This window comes from Sinohyriopsis cumingii, chromosome 15 (assembly GCF_028554795.1).
Source record: "Sinohyriopsis cumingii isolate HCF-2022 chromosome 15, ASM2855479v2, whole genome shotgun sequence".
Taxonomy (NCBI): domain Eukaryota; kingdom Metazoa; phylum Mollusca; class Bivalvia; order Unionida; family Unionidae; genus Sinohyriopsis; species Sinohyriopsis cumingii.
The window spans coordinates 37551868-37572599 of record NC_142975.1 but is presented as its reverse complement, the minus strand read 5'-3'; the positions used below and the strand labels follow the sequence as shown (position 1 = coordinate 37572599).

Genomic DNA, 20732 nt, shown 5'->3' with positions numbered 1-20732 from the left:
TAACAACTGACTGTTACCTCCCTTATATTAGGTAAAGCTTAAAAGTTGTTAAAGCACCAACTGTGTCTATATACGTTTGTTTGTACGATAGATTACAATTCTGCCTTAGGTCTGTAGTCGAGACTTTGTCTTTTGTTCACTTCTATTTTAATAAATCGTGGTTCGTACGATCTGTGAAAAGAAGAAATAAATATGAGCAAGTAAAATTAAACTGGATTTATGCACATAAAGAACGTTGAGCCCGATGGTTTATTTCATAATTCTTTTTAAAAACCAGTTGTCAGATTCTGCATCATTTACCAGCTGAATAAATAGGGCAGATTATATTTGAAGTTCGGCTGATAGCGTTTGAACTTTTCCTGGGAGGACGTTGTGAGAAGCTCTGATGGGAATTTGTCATGCGGATTACATCATTATTTCAATAGTTATTTACAGCGTGAATGACCAGGTTGTTAGAAATAGATGATACAGATTTGTTAAAGACAGTGCTACTCATGTATGTTTGTATGTCAGGTGATTCTACGGCATACTTATTCACACTTGTTCAGATGTAACGAAGAATCCTGGAGGACAAATTAGTTTCAGACTCTTTTGAGAGTTGGGTAATATGAAATCATAAAAGGACAGTATCGTTTTTCTACTTTTCGGAATGTACAGTTATTTTGACTCATTCTGAGATAGAAGCGTGACAAGTATATAATAAAATACTTCTTACAATGGTAGTAACTTGTATTCGATCGTTTGGATCATGACCGGAAATGAATCTGAGCCCCAGCGATATGATTCTTGTAGGATAACAGCTATAAACATTAGTGACTGTCATTTTCGCATTATATTATGCATCAAGGCACGTATTTTAATGGCATTTTAAATCAATTTGTAAACCAAGTTAGAATATGTCATCTTTCCACATTGGAGCAATTGGTAGATATATTTGACCTAATACATTTAAATAAAAGAAGAAAAATGTCTATAAAATACTTGTTTTATGTGGTTCTCTCAAATAATAAAGAGTATTAGGATGGCAGCACGAAAACCATTAAAACATTCAAAACATTCTTTAAAACGCGCTTTAGTCGATGATCCAATACATGTTCTATATTTAAATCTCAAAATTTTCAAACTATCTTAGAACAAAACGGTACTGTTGCATAAAGAACCCCCCAGACGGTTATGCAACAAAAAATGCTGTTAAGCCTTATTATGTTTCTAGGTCATAGAGAGTGACAATGACGAAACGATAAGCAGAGGCCCGATTTGTTCTGGAATGCTGCAATGGAAGTCTAATGCATCGATGCGAATCGTCTTTCAATCTGATTATGATTCTACTACTGGGCTTTCATTCAATGCTTCGTGGGAATCAAGTAAGTCAATGCTTTCATGAACATCAATTAATGATGATGATGATGATGATGATGATGATGACGGTGACGAAAACGACGACAACGACATGATGCTAATGATAATAATAGTAGCAGTTGTAGTTGTGGTGGTGGATTACACGAGTGGTCTTCATATCTGAAGTTTGTGAATCGATCTTAAATATTTTCAATATTCACATTTTGGGGCAGGGTCAATTTATATAATAGGGATTGAAAGGGGGGTATCATTGTCTTTCAGACTAAGAAGATAAACTAAAATGGGACCAGTGAAATCAAGATCCTTGATATCTTAATCCGTGTCAGAAAGTATTGTGGACCTAATTATTGAGGATTTTGACAACAATAAACCCCTTGAAATTTAAATGTGGATTGGTAGAGTTCAACCAAGTGTTGTATGTGCGTGTCTGGTACATGCCATTAATATGAGTAGGCATTATATGTAGGTCTGTCATAAAATATGTATTGTTCTTAGTGGACAGCATCCAATCTCGTTCTGTAACAAATTCAATTCATGTATTTTAAAAAATTTGAGTCCTTTCAACTCACAAAATGTAACTGATCATGTAGCTAAAAAGTATTACAACTGTGATATTAAATCATTAATTACAATGAGAGGTCAAGGACGTTGTATCACGTCATATTTTGATTTATCCTGTGTGTATTAATGCAGTTATGATACGGATTCAAGGAACTTCGCACAGATTACATCCATGACGCAATTGTGTTGTTCTATCGGCTTTATTATTCTCACAATTAAATAACTCACTCATCACTCTCATATGCCGGTAATTGGTATTGGTGCACTATAGACTTCTAGACAGTTTCTCGTGAACTAAACTTCTAAACAGAAGAAATGAAAAGGCTTATAGTACACACTGTATGTCTTGAGTTGTATTTGATTGAATGAGTTCCATTGATCATTTCGTCCAATTGTAGAATGTGGCGATACCTTTTACGCTGACAACGGAGAACTGGCAAGTCCAGACAATCCTGTAGACTTTAATTCCCAAGTTCAATGCAACTGGATCATCAACGTTTCTCCTGGACACACCATTGTCATAAATTATACTTTTCCAAAGACTTCAAACGAAGAAGCTAGATGCAAGTCTTATGTACAGGTAATGGTGTCATATATTTTCATTCCCACATAAGTTATGGACTAGAACTATAAAACAGTTGTTTCCATGCAAAGATTACATAACATTGGCCGTGCTAGACGTAAGCGATTGGCAACAGCGTTGGGCAAAACATCATCTATGAGCTGTATCTAGTGGGATGAAGCCCAAACTTTAAGGATTTATTTATTATATTTTGTATGTCCTATGTAAAATTCCAACATGGTGGTCTGACTGGGACTGCATTACGAAACATAATAATGTAAATAATAACATTAACACCTATCGTAATTATAATAATGACAAGAAAAACATTTTCTTGGAAATAACTCAGTTATAGCATACCCTTAGACCAAGATCCAATCGCGATTGCAAAGTAAGTAGATAAGTAAGAAAGCAGGTTGAAATATAGTAAATATAAGCACAGAAATGCATTAACATAAAAACTAGTTTAAACACGTCAATATTTATAATGAAAACTATATTTCTAGATAATAATCAGGAAAGTTTGTTTAGAACAACTGAAGTTAGATTTGTTACTGACCTAATATTTGTATATAGTGTATTCCAATGAACAGGGATATATTAAGTCAATGCTAGTTTAAAATGTCCTTGCTTTTGTCAATTGTTTGTGACGGATATAATGTGAGGTCTTCTTTCTGTATTCTTTTTCATACATGAAATGAAACAAAGCAATCAAATGGCGTAAACAAATTATATTTGTAACTTTGAGCATTAATGTGAACTCATCGTAGGCTAATACCTATTTAAATTTGAACGACGTCTATTCAGATAAGAGAACTTTTAATTATATTCCTAATGTTATCAATTCAGACTGACCCTTCAACACATTAAGCTATATCATTAACAGAATATGAGACACAATTTATTGAAATTAAGACCGTGAAATTATAGATCCAACATTCTCCTTTGAGTGGCATATAACTTTGTTATGTAGTTTGTGGTTGATACAAAATCGATAGTGGCCCTATGTAGAGAAACAAGGGGCATGAACTTTAATGATATTCTCTATTGTATTAACATATAGAGAATCTCAAACGGATGCTGATTTCATATTTAATTTATGAAACGAGTTTATTAATGTCCCGCTTTTGCGAGTACAGTTTCACATAGTTTGTATTTTAATGGAATAGTTTAGAGAGAAAGAAGAAGAAATAATCTTGTTCTTTCTGTCTCAGACGATGCACGCTTAATTTATTTCCCGTTCAAAATAGTCCTAAACTCAAGAGTCACATATTTGCGCAATTTTATAACTACTACGTTTTAAAAGCAGATTTTCTTTTCCAAATTATAATTAAAACAGTAACTGCCCTTCCGAATAAATAGAACATTTTACTCAGACAACATCATTGTTCAACGCAGAATGTGTATGGAAGTTCGTTTCTTGTCACATATTTTGAGTCGGTTTAGCTAGACGATGCTACACCTATAGTAAAAAACACACTGGACATGCAGCCATTCAACATCGACCATTTCAGTAATGGTTTATTTTCCTTCTCAATATGATTCTATATACCTTTAAGTGGCAAATATTATCTTCATTTCGATTCTTAGACATACACATTCGTTTGAAAGGTCTTTATTTAGAAACCCCAAAAAGAGGTGCATATATCAAAATTAAAATTAAAGTATGTAGACGGTTTTTGACGAAATGAACCTAAAGGTATGATCCAGTACAATCCAGATTGAATGTCGCGCGCTGTGATGTCACAACGAACGATACGCATATTGATATTCAAATTCGTAATACCCTATATTGTGACTATTCCACTCGATGTGCTCTTTTCTTGACCTATGTTTAGTACATAGCCACCACTGTAAAAGACCATAAATATCAATACCTTTCGTCTTGAAGATTCTTGATGACATCTAAGGCGCAAAACATTCAATAATCAGGATTAAATAGACTTTGGTTAAAGCAAATAAGTGTTAAATTTTAAAATAACAATATATATTTAATTTAAAATGACCGAATGCGCATACATGACCCGTGTAACTTTTGCTATAACGTGTGGCAGTTTCTGTACTAGAAGTTGATGGATATCAATATGACAAGATGACTACTGGATGCAGAAATTCCAGATTTAATGTAATATTATTGTGACCGGATATTTGTATTATTTGATTTGGAACAATTGACAGTCAAAATTGCACTAAATCATTTGAGCTATTTTACGGAATATAAAAGGATAGGATTTAAAAACGTTCTGTTATTTGGGAGACCGGTTTATGTCCACATTTATTATGAACAGAGGTGTTTTTATTTGTTCTTAGAAGTTAACATGTAAGCCACTCTTTTGCATAGGGTGGTTCCATATTACATGTATGACAAACACCACTCATCCACGATCGCTATCAGTTGAAGAATATACTTAGTTTTATGTATTGTTGTTGCTGCTCATGTTTGGGGTTTAACACCATTTTTCAGCGCATGATACATGGTGCAACAAGCCATGTGTGGTAAATTGGCCACATTAAGACAGGCTTGACTCTTCATCGTAATTTCTTTCGCCAATCCAATCAACAATTGTCTCACAAAGTGTTGATAGTAATAGTAAAAGCAAAACATTCCAAAAGACGGGATAAGTAAATTTTTCCTACGATCGCAGCCAATCAGAAATGAAAATACTGCGCAAGAATTTCAGGGGCGAATCAGATTCACATAAAGTGATGTCTTAACATGTTATAATATCAACAATATTAAACTGCACACAGTATATGAAACATGTACAGACTATGTGATAATTAGACATAAGGATATTTAGTGTTTCAGTAACTCGTTCTTGTGAGATACCAGGTTGAGATAACCCATAAGGTTCAACCTTGCCAAGTTATATTGCACTGTTACAACCCAGGCAGTCTATTCTTAGGTACATCATTGCAATAAACACGAGATTATCTTAAATTCAGTTTTACACTTCTTTATTAAAGGGATATGTGCTTCAGTAACCTGAGGAGATAACAAGCCAGTATTGGCTTTATGAAATAACACTGATATGTATTCATGTTACCTCAGGCTGCTTGACCTCAGTGTATTTGTTTTCGCTTATAAGAAATATGACTTATTAATTTGTACAATTAAACCTCACCTACCACACAAGTACCTTGCCACTTGAGTTACACATATCGATACACTTAATCTGTTTCTGTAACATATTCCAAACCCGAATGTCAAGCTATTGGTGAGTATGATGGATATCCACTTTACGAAATAGATAGGACCGGTAATCGAACACGGGACATGTTTAATGACACGAACGTTCTAACTCTTGAACTACGCTTGCTAATGTACCAGACTCGTACGTGCAGCAAATACAAAATAAGCGGTAACAACAACAGCAACCACTGCAAAAACAATACTAATGTGTGACCACAGTTAAAATTAATAGTAAAACGTAAAGTGTATGTCGGTGTTCAATCAGACAACATGAATCATCTAGATCCCATATTATATAGCTGGACTCGTTCTGTGGACTATTATACTATATTAATAATACAGATGTCAGGTGTATATAGCTGGACTCGTTCTGTGGACTATTACACTATATTAATAATACTGATGTCAGGTGTATATAGCTGGACTCATTCTGTGGACTATTACACTATATTAATAATACTGATGTCAGGTGTATATAGCTGGACTCGTTCTGTGGACTATTACACTATATTAATAATACTGATGTCAGGTGTATATAGCTGGACTCGTTCTGTGGACTATTACACTGTATTAGTCATACTGATGTCAGGTGTATATAGCTGGACTCGTTCTGTGGACTATTACACTATATTAGTCATACTGATGTCATGTGTATATATCTGGAATCGTTATGTGGACTATTACACTATATTAATAATACTGATGTCAGGTGTATATAGCTGGACTCGTTCTGTGGACTATTACACTATATTAATCATACTGATGTCAGGTGTATATAGCTGGACTCGTTCTGTGGACTATTACACTATATTAATCATACTAATGTCAGGTGTATATAGCTGGACTCGTTCTGTGGACTATTACACTATATTAATCATACTAATGTCAGGTGTATATAGCTGGACTCGTTGTGTGGACTATTACACTATATTAATCATACTAATGTCAGGTGTATATAGTTGGACTATTTCTGTGGACTATTACACTATATTAATAATACTGATGTCAGTTGTATTAAGCTGGACTCTCAATGGACAGTTACACAATAGAAATTAGCCGTATCTCAGTTGTGGACTAATATTACACAGCATGAATCATATGGATGTCAGGTGCAAATAGTTGGACTCTTTCTCTCTCTCTCTCTCTCTCTCTGAACTCTCTCTCTGAACTCTGTCTGAACTATTAATCAGAGTGGATCATGGATGTCAGATGGCATATAGTAGGGCGTTCTCTGTGGACTATTGCACAATATGAGTTATCTGGAGGTCAGATGCATATAGGTGGACCACCTTGGACCATATATGCATATAGATGGACCACCTTGGACCATATATGCATAGAGATGGACCACCTCGGACCATAGATGCATATAGATGGACCACCTCGGACCATAGATGCATATAGATGGACCACCTCGGACCATAGATGCATATAGATGGACCATCCCGGTGGACTATTACATAATATATAGATTAGACCTTAGACGTATATTGTTAGGCTTTTCACTATATATTTACATGTCCTATAGGTTGGAAAAGATAATGTTTGTTCTAGATTGATCATATCTACACAGGAACATGCAATATCTGCTGTTTTCTATGTTCAATGTAAAATTTACAATGATAATGTGTATGTTATTCTCTCGTGCATTGACGAATTTGAAGGCTTATATTATGATTACACTGGTCAACAGTGAAATCATTACTGACTTGAAAAGGCCCTAATCTGTAGTATTTTGGTGTGCCGAACACGAATATAACCGTGAAAAATTTGTATTGGCTCTCGTTTTGAAGATATTCATATACCTCATTTTCTATGTTTCACTGTGTAAATTTCTCCAGTAGGACTGCAGCAACATCCGGAATAATGATGTAACATTGCATAATACCATCATGCTCACATCATCCACAGTTGATTGCATCATTTTCTGATGCAATGCAATACTAATGCCATGCGGCTGCTGAAGTAAGTTGACGTCAGCAGTGTACTATACATGTGTAGGCCTATTATACTAATGCCAGGCGGCTGCTGAAGCTGACGTAAGCAGTGTACTATATAAAGCCCAATCAGATAGGTTCAGCATTTAAAATATTTTAGACGTTGTGCGAGACAGTTCAAGCTACTGTTACATAAAACTTATTATTTTATCCATTTACGTACAATAAAGAACAGTAATGCCTCGAAAGTGTGTTAATACCGCGGACAATTTTTGCTATATTTGTGGGGAAGTGACATTTGCCAACCAGAAGAAAAGTATCAATTCTCAAGTGAAGAAGGCATATCATCTTTACTTCGGATGCAAGGTTGGTGACCAAGACAAGCCTTGGGCTCCGCATATATGCTGTGCTACATGTACAACACAGCTTTCACAGTGGTTGAATTGCAAAAGGTCATCAATGCCGTTTGCAGTCCCAATGGTGTGGAGAGAGCCAAGCAACCACCTAAATGACTGTTACTTCTGCTTGGTTCCTCCTCTTTCCGGCGGAATAACGAAGCGAAAGAAGTCGAGAATAGTCTACCCAAACATTCCGTCTGCATTGAGACCAGTTCCACATGGTGAGGGACTTCCTATTCCAGAACCTCCAGCAGAATATTCTCTTGATTCATCTGACGAAGACAAAGGTGAGTCGACCTGTTCTTCTCCTGGTCCATCAGCATGCAGTGATCCAGATTTTCACTGTGGTGCATCATCAACCCCACACAGAATAACACAGGAAGAACTAAATGACCTGATTCGTGATTTGGACTTATCAAAGAACAAGGCAGAATTGCTAGGATCAAGACTCCAACAATGGAATCTTCTAGAAGAAGATGTCACAATTACTGCATATCGAAAGCGCCACCAGCAATTGGAGCCTTTCTTCAGAAAGGAAAGTAATCTGATATTCTGTTCCGATATTGAGGGCCTCATGAATGCTTTAAAAATCACTCATGACCCACAAGAATGGAGACTATTTGTGGACTCTTCGAAACTGAGTCTCAAGGCTGTGCTTTTGCACAATGGAAACATTCTTCCATCTATTCCAGTAGCGTATGCTGTCCACATGAAAGAGACATACGATAACTTAAGGCAGCTACTGAATTCCATTGAGTATAACAAGTACAGCTGGCACCTCTGTGGTGATTTGAAGGTAGTTGCCCTTTTAATGGGACTGCAGCAAGGATATACAAAATACATGTGTTTCTTATGCGAGTGGGATAGCCGAGCAAGGGAAATGCACTACATGAGGAAGGAATGGACTCACAGGCAGAATGTAGCCATTGGAGAGAAGAATATCCAACACCCAGCTCTGGTTGAGGCTCAGAAAATCTTGCTACCACCCCTTCACATCAAACTAGGTTTGATGAAGAACTTCGTGAAAGCCATTGACCGGACTTTGCCAGCATTCCGATACCTGCATGAAAAATTCCCTCGACTCAGCGAAGCAAAGATTAAAGAGGGAGTTTTTGTGGGTCCTCAGATTCGAGAGCTTTTCAAAGATGACCGGTTCAACAACTTGCTGGAAGGTGACGCGAAACAAGCATGGAATGCTTTTCGCCTAGTTTCTACAAACTTCCTCGGAAATGTTAGGGCAGAAAACTATAAGGAACTAGTAGAAGACATGTTGATGAAGTATAAGAAACTTGGCTGCAATATGTCTCTAAAGATTCACTTCCTTCATTCCCATTTGGATTTCTTTCCTAGCAACTGTGGTATTGTTAGTGATGAACACGGCGAACGTTTTCATCAAGATATCGCAACAATGGAACAAAGATACCAGGGAAAATGGTCCACTACAATGCTGGCTGACTACTGCTGGACACTCCTCAGAGATGCTCCCGAACAGCTGTACAAGAGACAGGCGAACAAATCTAAGATGTAGTCAATGACTTGATTTTTTATAGGTAGGCTATTACAGTTGACCTTTTACTATTGGAATGCATTTCGTTATGTAAACATTAATTTCTTGCAGATTACAAAAAAACTAGAGCCAATTTTGCAATTTGACTGTCATATTCGTGTTCAGCACATAAAAATTGATAAGAATTGACTAATTTTATTTCAGTAACATGACTTTTGTAAAAATTTGTTGTCCAGTGTTATACTTCTAGTGACATTAAAGTGTTCTTTTTAATTTTGCGAATCGCTACTCTGTCTAGTTGTACGATATTTTCACGTAAATTATTGTCTTCTTTTTCGCGAATGGTTAAAAAAAAAATTAACTTACGTTTCATACAACTATCGGTATAGTCAGCAGTAACAAAATCAAGCACTGGACAGGACATTCATTTATGAAATGAACACCTAACAGCATGCTGATGTTGCTCAACCAGCCAAGAGAGAAGTTCTCAGCTACATTTTCGGCATCATTTCAAACAAATTTACAGTTTTCAAATCATGGCTTATAGTAACTGAGTTATATTCCTCTCAGAACATATATTGGCGCTACCGGTATCCATTGATGTTCGATATATGAAACAACTATTTATCATAAAGCTATGCTGTAAAGGTACAACTGTTTAGCATAGACCTTTACTGTCCATGATACATATATTTAGCATAAGCCTATGATTTAAATGATGCAACTGTGTAACATAAACCTATACACTGTCAATAACGAAAATAGTGTTGCAAAATGTTGGAAATGATATATTTCACAGCAACGTTTCGTATCGTTTGGGGATGAACGACAATATCACTGTTATGCACAATGAATCTGCATTGTTCGCTAGTTTCTTATTTATAATTTTGTTATGTATATTTAATTTAATTGTTTGCTTGTTAGTTTTAAAAACATTATTTCATTACATGCTATTGTAATTCAACATTGAATGTTTGATTTGACATTGTGCAAAATTGCGTTCATTTCTGCTTGACCTGGTTGACGTTTTTTTTATATAAAAAACAACCTGTATTTCATCTTATGTCAACAATTAATGAATAGCTAAAGTATTCTCTATATGTATAAGCTTAATATCAGGATTATTAATCAGGCAAACAAGACGGAGTAAACATGCTTATTTGGCTCGGGGTTTTGGATTTCCTAAGTGAAATTTACATGTTACTGTGTTGTATGCAAGCAAGTGATCATTCTAGAATGTTCATTTCCATTAGGTAATGTTTTGGTTTAGAACGTGCAAATTGTGACCCAAGGTCAAGTAGAGAATTTTATAATCATGTAATTGTGAGAAATTGGTCATCCGTGTTTTAATATGTAGCACTTTCAAGATGTATTATGTTGTGTCCAGTTTGGATGAATCTTTTTCTTCAAACTGAATTCAAGTCATTATTTTCTCTGGAAATACAAATGTGCTCTTATAAGATTCTTGGATAAAGACATTCACTGGAGCTTATACAAAATTCAAACCTGAAATTATACTAGTGTGATTTATCAAAAGACTGTTGACACATCAACACTTCCATAACTATAACGTACTCGTCATCATATTCAGTTTTGGATCTTCTCTGGACTTGTACTCAGTTTTATTCAGGACTTTATATTAATAGGACTTTTATTTACAATTGGTGGATTATTTTGAGACTTAAATCGCAATACCATACGTTCTTTTTCTCACTTTCACTTTGTATTTCAGGGAAATAAATTATTTGTTACATTTTACAAAGATTGTTGTCTTTCACTCTTTTGTTTTACTTATTTTAAGAGCACATACATCTTGTCAAAAGTGACGTACATGTGTACCTTACCACAGACATAGATTTTTTAAATTCTCTAAAGATCTAAAACATAGCAAATAGTGTCTCTCTGAGTATCGGTTTAATATTAGGATCATTATCCATAGAAGAAAACATATTTATCTTGGTCTATATCATAATGTTATTAACAGATTTTGATTGTAAACGTTTAGAATCTTTTTAGAAAATGGTAATTATGACATAGGTCAGGTATAGGAGTATAAAATATTGTTTATTAAAAAATAAAACATCTGGGGAGTAATCATTTATATTATTGTATTCAGATTTTCCTTTGAGTGATAATATGTATTATTCTCTAAAAATACAAAGTGCTCAGAATAGTATTCTTGGAAAGAAACATTGAATGGGAATTATAGTGAATACAAACAAGGATACCTTGGATAGTATTAATGTGATTCAGCAAAAGAATGTTGCCACCTCTAACTTTGCAGGCCATCGCACATCAACAATTTTAGCGTTGGACTTATTTTGGAATATCCTAAAATTTTATCCAGAACTTTGTTCATTAGGACTTAATATTTCTAGGAATATTTGGGATTTAATTCTCAATAACGTAAGTTATTTTACCTTTTAATTCGCAATAACGTAAGTTATTTTACGTTTTTACTTTGTATTGTAGGGAAATAAAGTATTTGTTTAATTTTAGAAAGCTTGTTGTTTTTCATTTTTTCTGTTTTTACTTCTCTTAAGACCATATAGTGGTATTAATCAAGCAAGCTTCTGTAATTTCCATCTCAAACAGTAGATTTAGATGTAAGTTACCAAAAATTATAGTTTTCTTCAATAGGTGACAGAGGCTGATTCCGATCCATCAAAAATTCTCTGTCAAAGCAAGAAATTTGCAGTCCATAAGTCTAGCTCAAATTTGCTCCGTATTGTCTTCACGTATGATCCTGGGATGAGCTACACTATGTTCTATGCGCAATGGCATTCGGAAGATGCTCAGAAGCCTAAAGGAAAAGGTATTAGGGCCGATATATACCCTTTTAAAATTAAAAGTATGTTTAATTTCAACTTAATATCTCCAGTGTTTAATTTACTCATAGGAAACTGGTAATGATAATCTTAATTTTGTTCTTCTACATCCGTTTGACTGAAAGCACACATTTCTGTTTTCTCCTCTACGCTAGTTTGACTGAAAGCACACATTTTTATTTTCTCCTCTACGCCTTTTTGACTGAAAGCACAAATTTATATTTTCTCCTCTACGCCTTTTTAACTGAAAGCACACATTTCTATTTTCTCCTCTACGCCTTTTTGACTGAAAGCACACATTTATATTTTCTCCTCTACGCTAGTTTGACTGAAAGCACACATTTATATTTTCTCCTCTACGTTCGTTTGACTGAAAACACAAATTTCTATCTTCTCTTTCAAGCCAGTTTGACTGAAAGCACACATTTCTATTTTCTCCTCTACGCCAGTTTGACTGAAAGCCCACATTTCTATTTTCTCCTCTGCGTCTGTTTGATTGAAAGCATACATTTGTTCTCTTCTACGTCCGTTTGACTAAAACACACATTTTGATGTTCTCCCCTACGTTTATTTGTCTGAAAACACACGTGTTGTACACAGCTCAGCTCGGATAATGACAACAATGAAGATGCGCAGAAGGTATTCAATCTATAAAAAAATTGCAGTTTTTCAAGTTTATCTGCAGCACATCTTATGGTCTTCAGCCACTGTATGTCCCTTTACTCTTCAAGTTTAGATATATCTGCTATGATGACCGCATCTAATTCAATATACGTAGAGCCACTTGACGTACAAACTAAGTAACAAGATTATAGACACTATATCAAACTCAGTCTTTGACTCAGTTCTTATTTCTGACATAATTGGTGATAGCTAATGAGACTATATACATTTGACCAGTGATAGCTGATGAGACTTCATACACTTGATCTGTGATAGTTAATAAGACTTTATACATTTAAACAGTAATAGCTGATGAGACTTCATACACTTGATCTGTGATAGTTAATAAGACTTTATACATTTGACCAGTAATAGCTAATGAGACTTCATACACTTGATCTGTGATAGTTAATAAGACTTTATACATTTGACCAGTAATAGCTAATGAGACTTCATACACTTGATCTGTGATAGTTAATAAGACTTTATACATTTGACCAGTAATAGCTAATGAGACTTCATACACTTGATCTGTGATAGTTAATAAGACTTTATACATTTAAACAGTAATAGCTAATGAGACTTCATACACTTGATCTGTGATAGTTAATAAGACTTTATACATTTAAACAGTAATAGCTAATGAGACTTCATACACTTGATCTGTGATAGTTAATAAGACTTTATACATTTAAACAGTAATAGCTAATGAGACTTCATACACTTGATCTGTGATAGTTAATAAGTCTTTATACATTTAAACAGTAATAGCTAATGAGACTTCATACACTTGATCTGTGATAGTTAATAAGACTTTATACATTTAAACAGTAATAGCTAATGAGACTTCATACACTTGACCAGCGATACCTAATGATACTTCAAATATTCGACCAGTGACAGCTAATTAGACATTAAACATTTGACCAGCGATAGCTAATGATACTGTATACCTTTGGCCAGCGATAACTAATGATACTTGATACATTTGACCAGTGATAGCTAATTAGACTTTATTGATTAGACCAGCGATAGATAATTCGACTTTATACATTTGACCAGCGATAGCTAATTATACTTTATACATTTGACCAGCGATAGCTAATGATACTTGATACATTTGACGAGCGATAGCTAATGATACTTGATACATTTGACCAGTGATAGCTAATTAGACTTTATTGATTAGACCAGCGATAGATAATTCGACTTTATACATTTGACCAGCGATAGCTAATTAGACTTTATACATTTGATCAGCAACAACTACTGACACTTGATAATTTTGGTCAGCGATAGCTAATGATGCTTTATAAATCTGACCAGCGATAGCTAATTAGACTTCATACACTTGACCGACTGATAGCTAATGATCCTTGATACATTTGGCCAGCGATAGCTAATGATACTTGATACATTTGGCCAGCGATAGCTAATTAGACTTTATACATTTGACCAATGATAGCTAAGACGACTCTGTATATTTGACTTGTGAGAGCAAATGAGACTTTACACATTTGAATTTATTCTGACTTCGAACATTATTATTGCTAATGTGTATCAAAATGATGATTGTGGATATCATACAAGTTTCTTCTTAAAGGATAACCGTTACATCCAAAAGAAAGCTGTATGTGGTTTTGTTTTCTTGTGGAACGTTTGTTGACTCTGTTGTATACTTTTCATGGGATGAGTTTTCATTTGTACAGACGCCATACCTTGCCAAACTTCTAACAGGTCATAGAAGGTGCCCAGAAGGTACAACAGAGCAGTGCAAATCTCACTTAACTGTATCAGCCGTCGAAATCTGCAATGCTCTAGTAAACTATAATGATATTTTCAAAAATTATAAGTTTGGGTCCAAATTCTCATTTAAAGGCGCAACCATTGTGTTCTTCCACCTGTTATTTTTTCTAATCTTGAATTCCTTTATTTTAGGTCACATTCCCTTCTGATATTACACGGATCTAAATGCATGTTTATATCTATGGTTTAGGAGTTTACGGATTTCGAATTGGTACATACATCATATCCTTAGTGATGACTACGTTAGCTAAGCAAACTTAATCTTTGAAAGTTATTCTTCCAGAGCAATACACTTGACATAAATATATATTTACATCCTGAATTTATCTGAGTCTTTTACTCGCCTCAACAGCGTGCATATAACATTTCTTGTTAGTCAGTAACACTGAAGTCGTCCAAGCGGAAGGTAGTAATTGGTCCACCAAAGATGAAGATGGCAGTGGATCCACCACACATCCCATCGTAACTCTTCAGGAGAAAGACAGCAAGGTGACGAAAACTTCAGGAGCAGGTACATTTTCGTATCATAAGAGTATGTATCGACTTCTCTAAGAAGCTTTTATTTCTTGAGCGACGTAAAATGAATAAACACGACATTTAGAACATAAGGTAATGATTAATTTACCTTCGTGATATAATAAATATAAATTCATTATTGATGTTAAAAATCGTCTCTTCGTAAATACTGTGGATGTTACGTTAATCATTTGAAAGCTATTCAGTTTGTACTTCAGAAAGGTTGTTGTTAAAGGAAATCAAAGTGAAGTTTATGCCTTTATTCTTGTTGTAATTTTATGACAAGTTAAACATGTAGGTAATAAAACATGTAAGTTGACAAATTAGTAACTTTGTACGTTAATGAGTACTATAGCAGGTAAGGCAGGTAGACTGTTAACTGTTTATATCTTTAGTTCATTTTAGTCTTGATTAGTTTGTTAGAAGTAGTCAGGTTTGCTTCGATGTCTGAGAGGTTGGTTGTATGAATAAATCCATACAGTGGATGCATCAATAAATATTGCATCTCTATGTGTGTATCTCTCTTTACTTGCCTACTTAACTAAGTAGAATATATATCTACTCATATATTCATCGACTTGCTATGATACGCCATATGTGGATTTATCTTCATATTTGTATGTACCAACACAAGCCCCCTCACCTTTAGGTTTGCAGCTACCTGTTTTGCTAAATATATGTTTCTTTTTATTTATATTTGCAATATTAATCCGTTATATAATTTTACTTTAGATGTCATATTACAAACAGCAGCAGCTCCCTTGGCCATACTGCTAATCATAATTATTGTTCTCTCCCTGGTGTGGTGCTCAAAATCGTAAGTATGCTTTTAAAAGATATGTTGTTATTTGTTGAAAACGAGCACTATAAATCAAAACTATATGGCAGGGTTTTATAACCTCCAGGCTCAAACTTTCAGAAGATTAATTTCACAAGTAGACTTGTTACGGTTCAGTTTGACTTGTTTGGCCAATCTCTGTTTAGCATTACAAGATAATAAATAAATAAATAAATACTTATTTCTTGAATGTGTTTATGAAATGACTTATCTAGTATGTTATGTAATGATTAGAGGCTACATGAAGTCGAGGCACATGTCTGACAAATTTTACCTTTTGGAAAATATGAACTATTTGATAGAATCAGTATCTGCAATACAGATTATTAGACAAGATCAATGCAAATATGGATAGACAAAATCTCAGATTTAACAAATATGCAGTGCACAATGCCATATATGTGTAGTTAATGGTATTCTTGATATAGTTGTCTATATTGACTGCCGTAATTGTAGGCCCTCATTATCCTATTTCTTATAGTGAATAATGTTCCTATATACAATGTTGGGTTAAACTAACGTGTAAATTGACATTCTGCATTAAACATGTGTAATATTTCAAAATGTTATGTCGTGGAAAACTAATAAATGCGATAGCAGTAATGTTGACCATTTAAAATTTGATAATTGACAAACTTTATTAAAAGACACTGACCGCCTATATCGAACAAACGTGTGATATTACTGTATTCATACAAAAACGCATTTGTTACGTATGTACACCATATAAATATTTAATTAGAATTAAAAATCAGCTTTTTAAATACAAAAATATATTATTTGGCAAACTCCGTAAACAATTGCTAGTATCCGCGTACCAAAAGCAGATATGACGTACATTTATCGCTTCTATTAAACCTGTATTTATCTATCGATCGTGCATTTGTACAGCACATATGGTGCACTGTGTTGCATATGGAAGTAATCATACGAGTGATGATGAGACAAAAGGATTCTATCTTTTACCGAAAGACATTTCTTACCGGGAAAACGTGTATTGAAGCTGTGATATCGAATAGGATGAGGGATGGGAAAGTTTTACCATTTATGACAAGAGCAGCATCTCGCTTGTGCATGAGGTATTTTGAGAACAGTTGCTTTTAAAACCCTTCTTCGTTAATGAAATCCATTGTTGTACGAATGAAATATAATTTGTTAAAGACAGCAAGGCCTACAATATTCCCAGAGTCTTTCAAATATAAGAAAAAGTCTCTTCCGTCTTATGTCCCAAGACTTAAGAAACGAATAATTTTGTTTTGAATTTGTGCTCTCTCCACCCAGCACGGTACAATAAAAAAGATAAATAAAACACATATTTGGAAATTAAATGAAAGAAACTAAACCTGGATTGTTATCATTTATTCCTTTTTTTTTTCATCATGCGAAATTTATTAACGATAAATATACATCCACGAACTCCGTTTATGTTGCGGATTCCGGCTGGCGTATGCATAGTTACTGTAGTATGTGTCGTTTGTCAAATAACAAAATCGAAAACGAGACGGGAATGTCAACCGATTGCTTGATAGGCACCTACCATTCACTCATGATACGCTTTAAGTTTGTATAGACGTTAAAAGGTGCAAAATGACCGAGATTGTATTGCATCCATGTTAACTATACGATTGTATCTGTCAAATAAAAATCATTATTTGAAAATACATTCACTGTGAGTACAATAATAATCTTTTCGTTAGGATTGGTTACAAAAGTATTATTAAAGCAAGTTATGGCTGTGTATACTATTTACCCTACAACCATCAATGTCCGTTTGTATCAATTATGATTGCATATGGCAAATATATAGAAGCCCGTATGGTGAATAAACACAAATGGCAGCGAGCAATAAACTCATTGGTTAAACGTACCGACAGTATATCAAATACAAATGTTATTTTACTACGAAAAGCAAAGCCAACCCAGTAAACTGACCTTGGATTCTTTGAAGTGTGCCGAATTTTTTAATGAAGTTGGCCTACATAGGGAATCCAACTTTGGTTCTTTTGGATTCTTTTAAGTGTGCCGAGATTTTGCTTACAAAGTCGCCCGACATAGGGTAGCCAACATTAATTCATTTTTACCTGTGTCAACGGGAATTTCGAAAATAAATTGAAACAATGGAACAGTTTTGAAAGCAACACAATCTAGTATGTCGTGCATTGACATCGATACGAAGCTGAACAGTAGATTCGTTATCAGTAGTTTCGTCTAAATGTTCCATATCCATAGTTTATGGTGTTTTATTTTTAGACAACGAGAAGCATGTACTTCGTCTTGTGGGGATAAATGTAGGCCATTTCTGGTTGGCGTCCTCTATAGGATGGAAATCGTAACTAAAATGGGAAGTAACAGCGCTGTACTTCTATTAAGAGTAATTACATTATATTTTCCTTACACTTCATATTGTTTTATTCTCTTTGTGCCAGTATAACTACTTTTAATCATGTAACGCAAATCTGATGTACAAAGAAAAATGTTAGAGTATGGCCGGTGACCGGACATAATACGTTCGCGGGCCGGGGGTTGTGCACTCCTGATATAGACTCTTCGAGTTAAAGCAGAGGCACGTGCTCTATAATGCTGGTGTTTTATGAGCGTGCAATACATTCACAGCAGGGATAGCCGTTAGCTGCCATTTGTCATTTGACATAGGCAGTCGCTAGCACGCTCAGTTTGAATCTACAATATTTGTTAATATGCGTACTAACAAAGTTTCATTTCCCTCTTTTTGAAGACTGCGGTGCATTTCAAAGGGAAACACTACTTACGACATGAAAGAGAACATGTACGATTCACTGAATGAGATAGACATTAAAGTGGAGAATTGTCAGCAACAAATTCGTGGGGAGATCTTCAATCCTGAAACTTTCCGTCAAAGACTCCCAACTCCAAGGACGAATACACTTTTCGGAATCTTTGGTCGAGTAAGGAAAGGCATACAATTCAGAAACGAAAGATACGACACAGTTCACGGCGAACCAAAGGAAGGATTTCACCTTACCGTTTTAGATCACACAGAGCTCCATGAAAGTAAACAGGACGATGAACTTCCGGAACAAGAAATGCTTTCGATAAGAAACGATTCTACAATGGAGACTTTTCCAAATGTTGGTTATATTTCTTCTGATAACGTGGATCAAGCGAAGACGTTAAGTGTCTGTTCCACTACAATCGTTAAAACTGACTGCATAATTAATGAGAGCGCTATTGCAGCAATTGACAGTGAGGACTACTTAACTCCTATAGATGACAACTTAACTCACGCAGTTGACTACGTAACTCCTGTACATGACAACGTAACTTGTGGTGATGACAACTTAACTGCTGTAGAAGATTATTTAAATCCTGTAGATGCTGTAGATGACTATTTAACTCCTGTAGATGCTGTAGATGACTATTTAACTCCTGTATATGCTGTAGATGATTATTTAACTCATGTAGAAGCTGTAGATGACTATTTAACTCCTGTAGATGACACCTTAACTCATGTAGATGACTACTTAACTCCTGTACATGACAACTAAACTTCTGTGGATGGCAACTTAACTCCTGTCAATGACAACTTAACTCCTGTAGATAACTACTTAACTCCATTGTAATGACTCATTGAGAGAAATAAGTACTTGCTGACTCAGAGTCGATCAAATTATATGTTGAAATTCACCACAAAGAGAAGTAGTTTAATATTACACTAAGCAAAGTTCAGCATAGTACAACTTATAATGGTGACTTTATTGAATACAAATGTGTGCTTTGGATTGGATGATGGTGATCAAAGTGAAAGTACGCATGATGGCAAAGGTGAAACTCATGGAAAACAGGCAGTTATTATGGAGACTAGAATGAACGAATCAACAGATTCCTATTTAACACACCCCTCTTATCCGTTGTCATAAACAAAGTTATTATGAAATCAAGTAGTAGGATGCGCTAATGAGCTTAATAATGTTCTGTCACAGAAATGCTGACGTAAAAATCAATAACAAAGTACGATTGCAACGACAACGTTGTACTTATTACCAATCCTTAAATGGTCAAATATTAACGCATATGCTTACACTTATTTGCATTCCTGAAAATCATAAACCCATTGCTTAGTATAAATATATTTCTTAATTTAAGATATATTGGATTTGAAAGTGTTGTATAGATGGAATGTGCATTATTGCCCTTAATACGTATGTAGTAGAGGCTTATTAAAGGCTTATTAAAGGAGTATAGAAATTGTTCAATTTATGTGTGCGAGCAGTATAATGATATAAGGATGGTTTTGTTGAGGTATTTAACTCCCTCGAGTTATCGCGATTCTGAAATAGTTTTGAATTTACCGTATCAGGTCATATTTGCTGCATATGGTGGTAAAAGAAGCTTACGGAAACTTTCAGGCAACATACACGCTAACACCCATCATAAGTGCAATGGATATGTATTCGCATTTACTTGATTATTTGAAGACTGGTAAAAAAAAAATCTTTAATTTTACGTTTTACATCAGTTTAACCAAGCCTAAGATTGCGAGTTGAATTATACAGTATGCAAGCATTAGTCAAATGTTGCACTTTAA

At 34.7% G+C, this 20732-nt stretch overlaps 1 protein-coding gene across 3 annotated transcripts in view; it reads left to right on the top strand.

Annotated features, from left to right (window-relative positions):
• Positions 1-20383, top strand: part of LOC149781626 (uncharacterized) — a 43530-nt gene extending 23147 nt beyond the window's left edge. For all 3 annotated transcript variants that reach the window (XM_089935681.1, XM_089935682.1, XM_089935680.1), the window contains 6 exons: positions 1214-1364; positions 2319-2500; positions 12158-12332; positions 15191-15325; positions 16063-16147; positions 18903-20383. In XM_089935681.1, the coding sequence (XP_089791807.1) occupies positions 1214-1364; positions 2319-2500; positions 12158-12332; positions 15191-15325; positions 16063-16147; positions 18903-19692 (1518 nt within the window). In that variant the 3' untranslated portion in view covers positions 19693-20383. The remainder of the gene's footprint in view (positions 1-1213; positions 1365-2318; positions 2501-12157; positions 12333-15190; positions 15326-16062; positions 16148-18902) is intronic.
• The last annotated feature ends 349 nt before the right edge of the window (positions 20384-20732 follow it).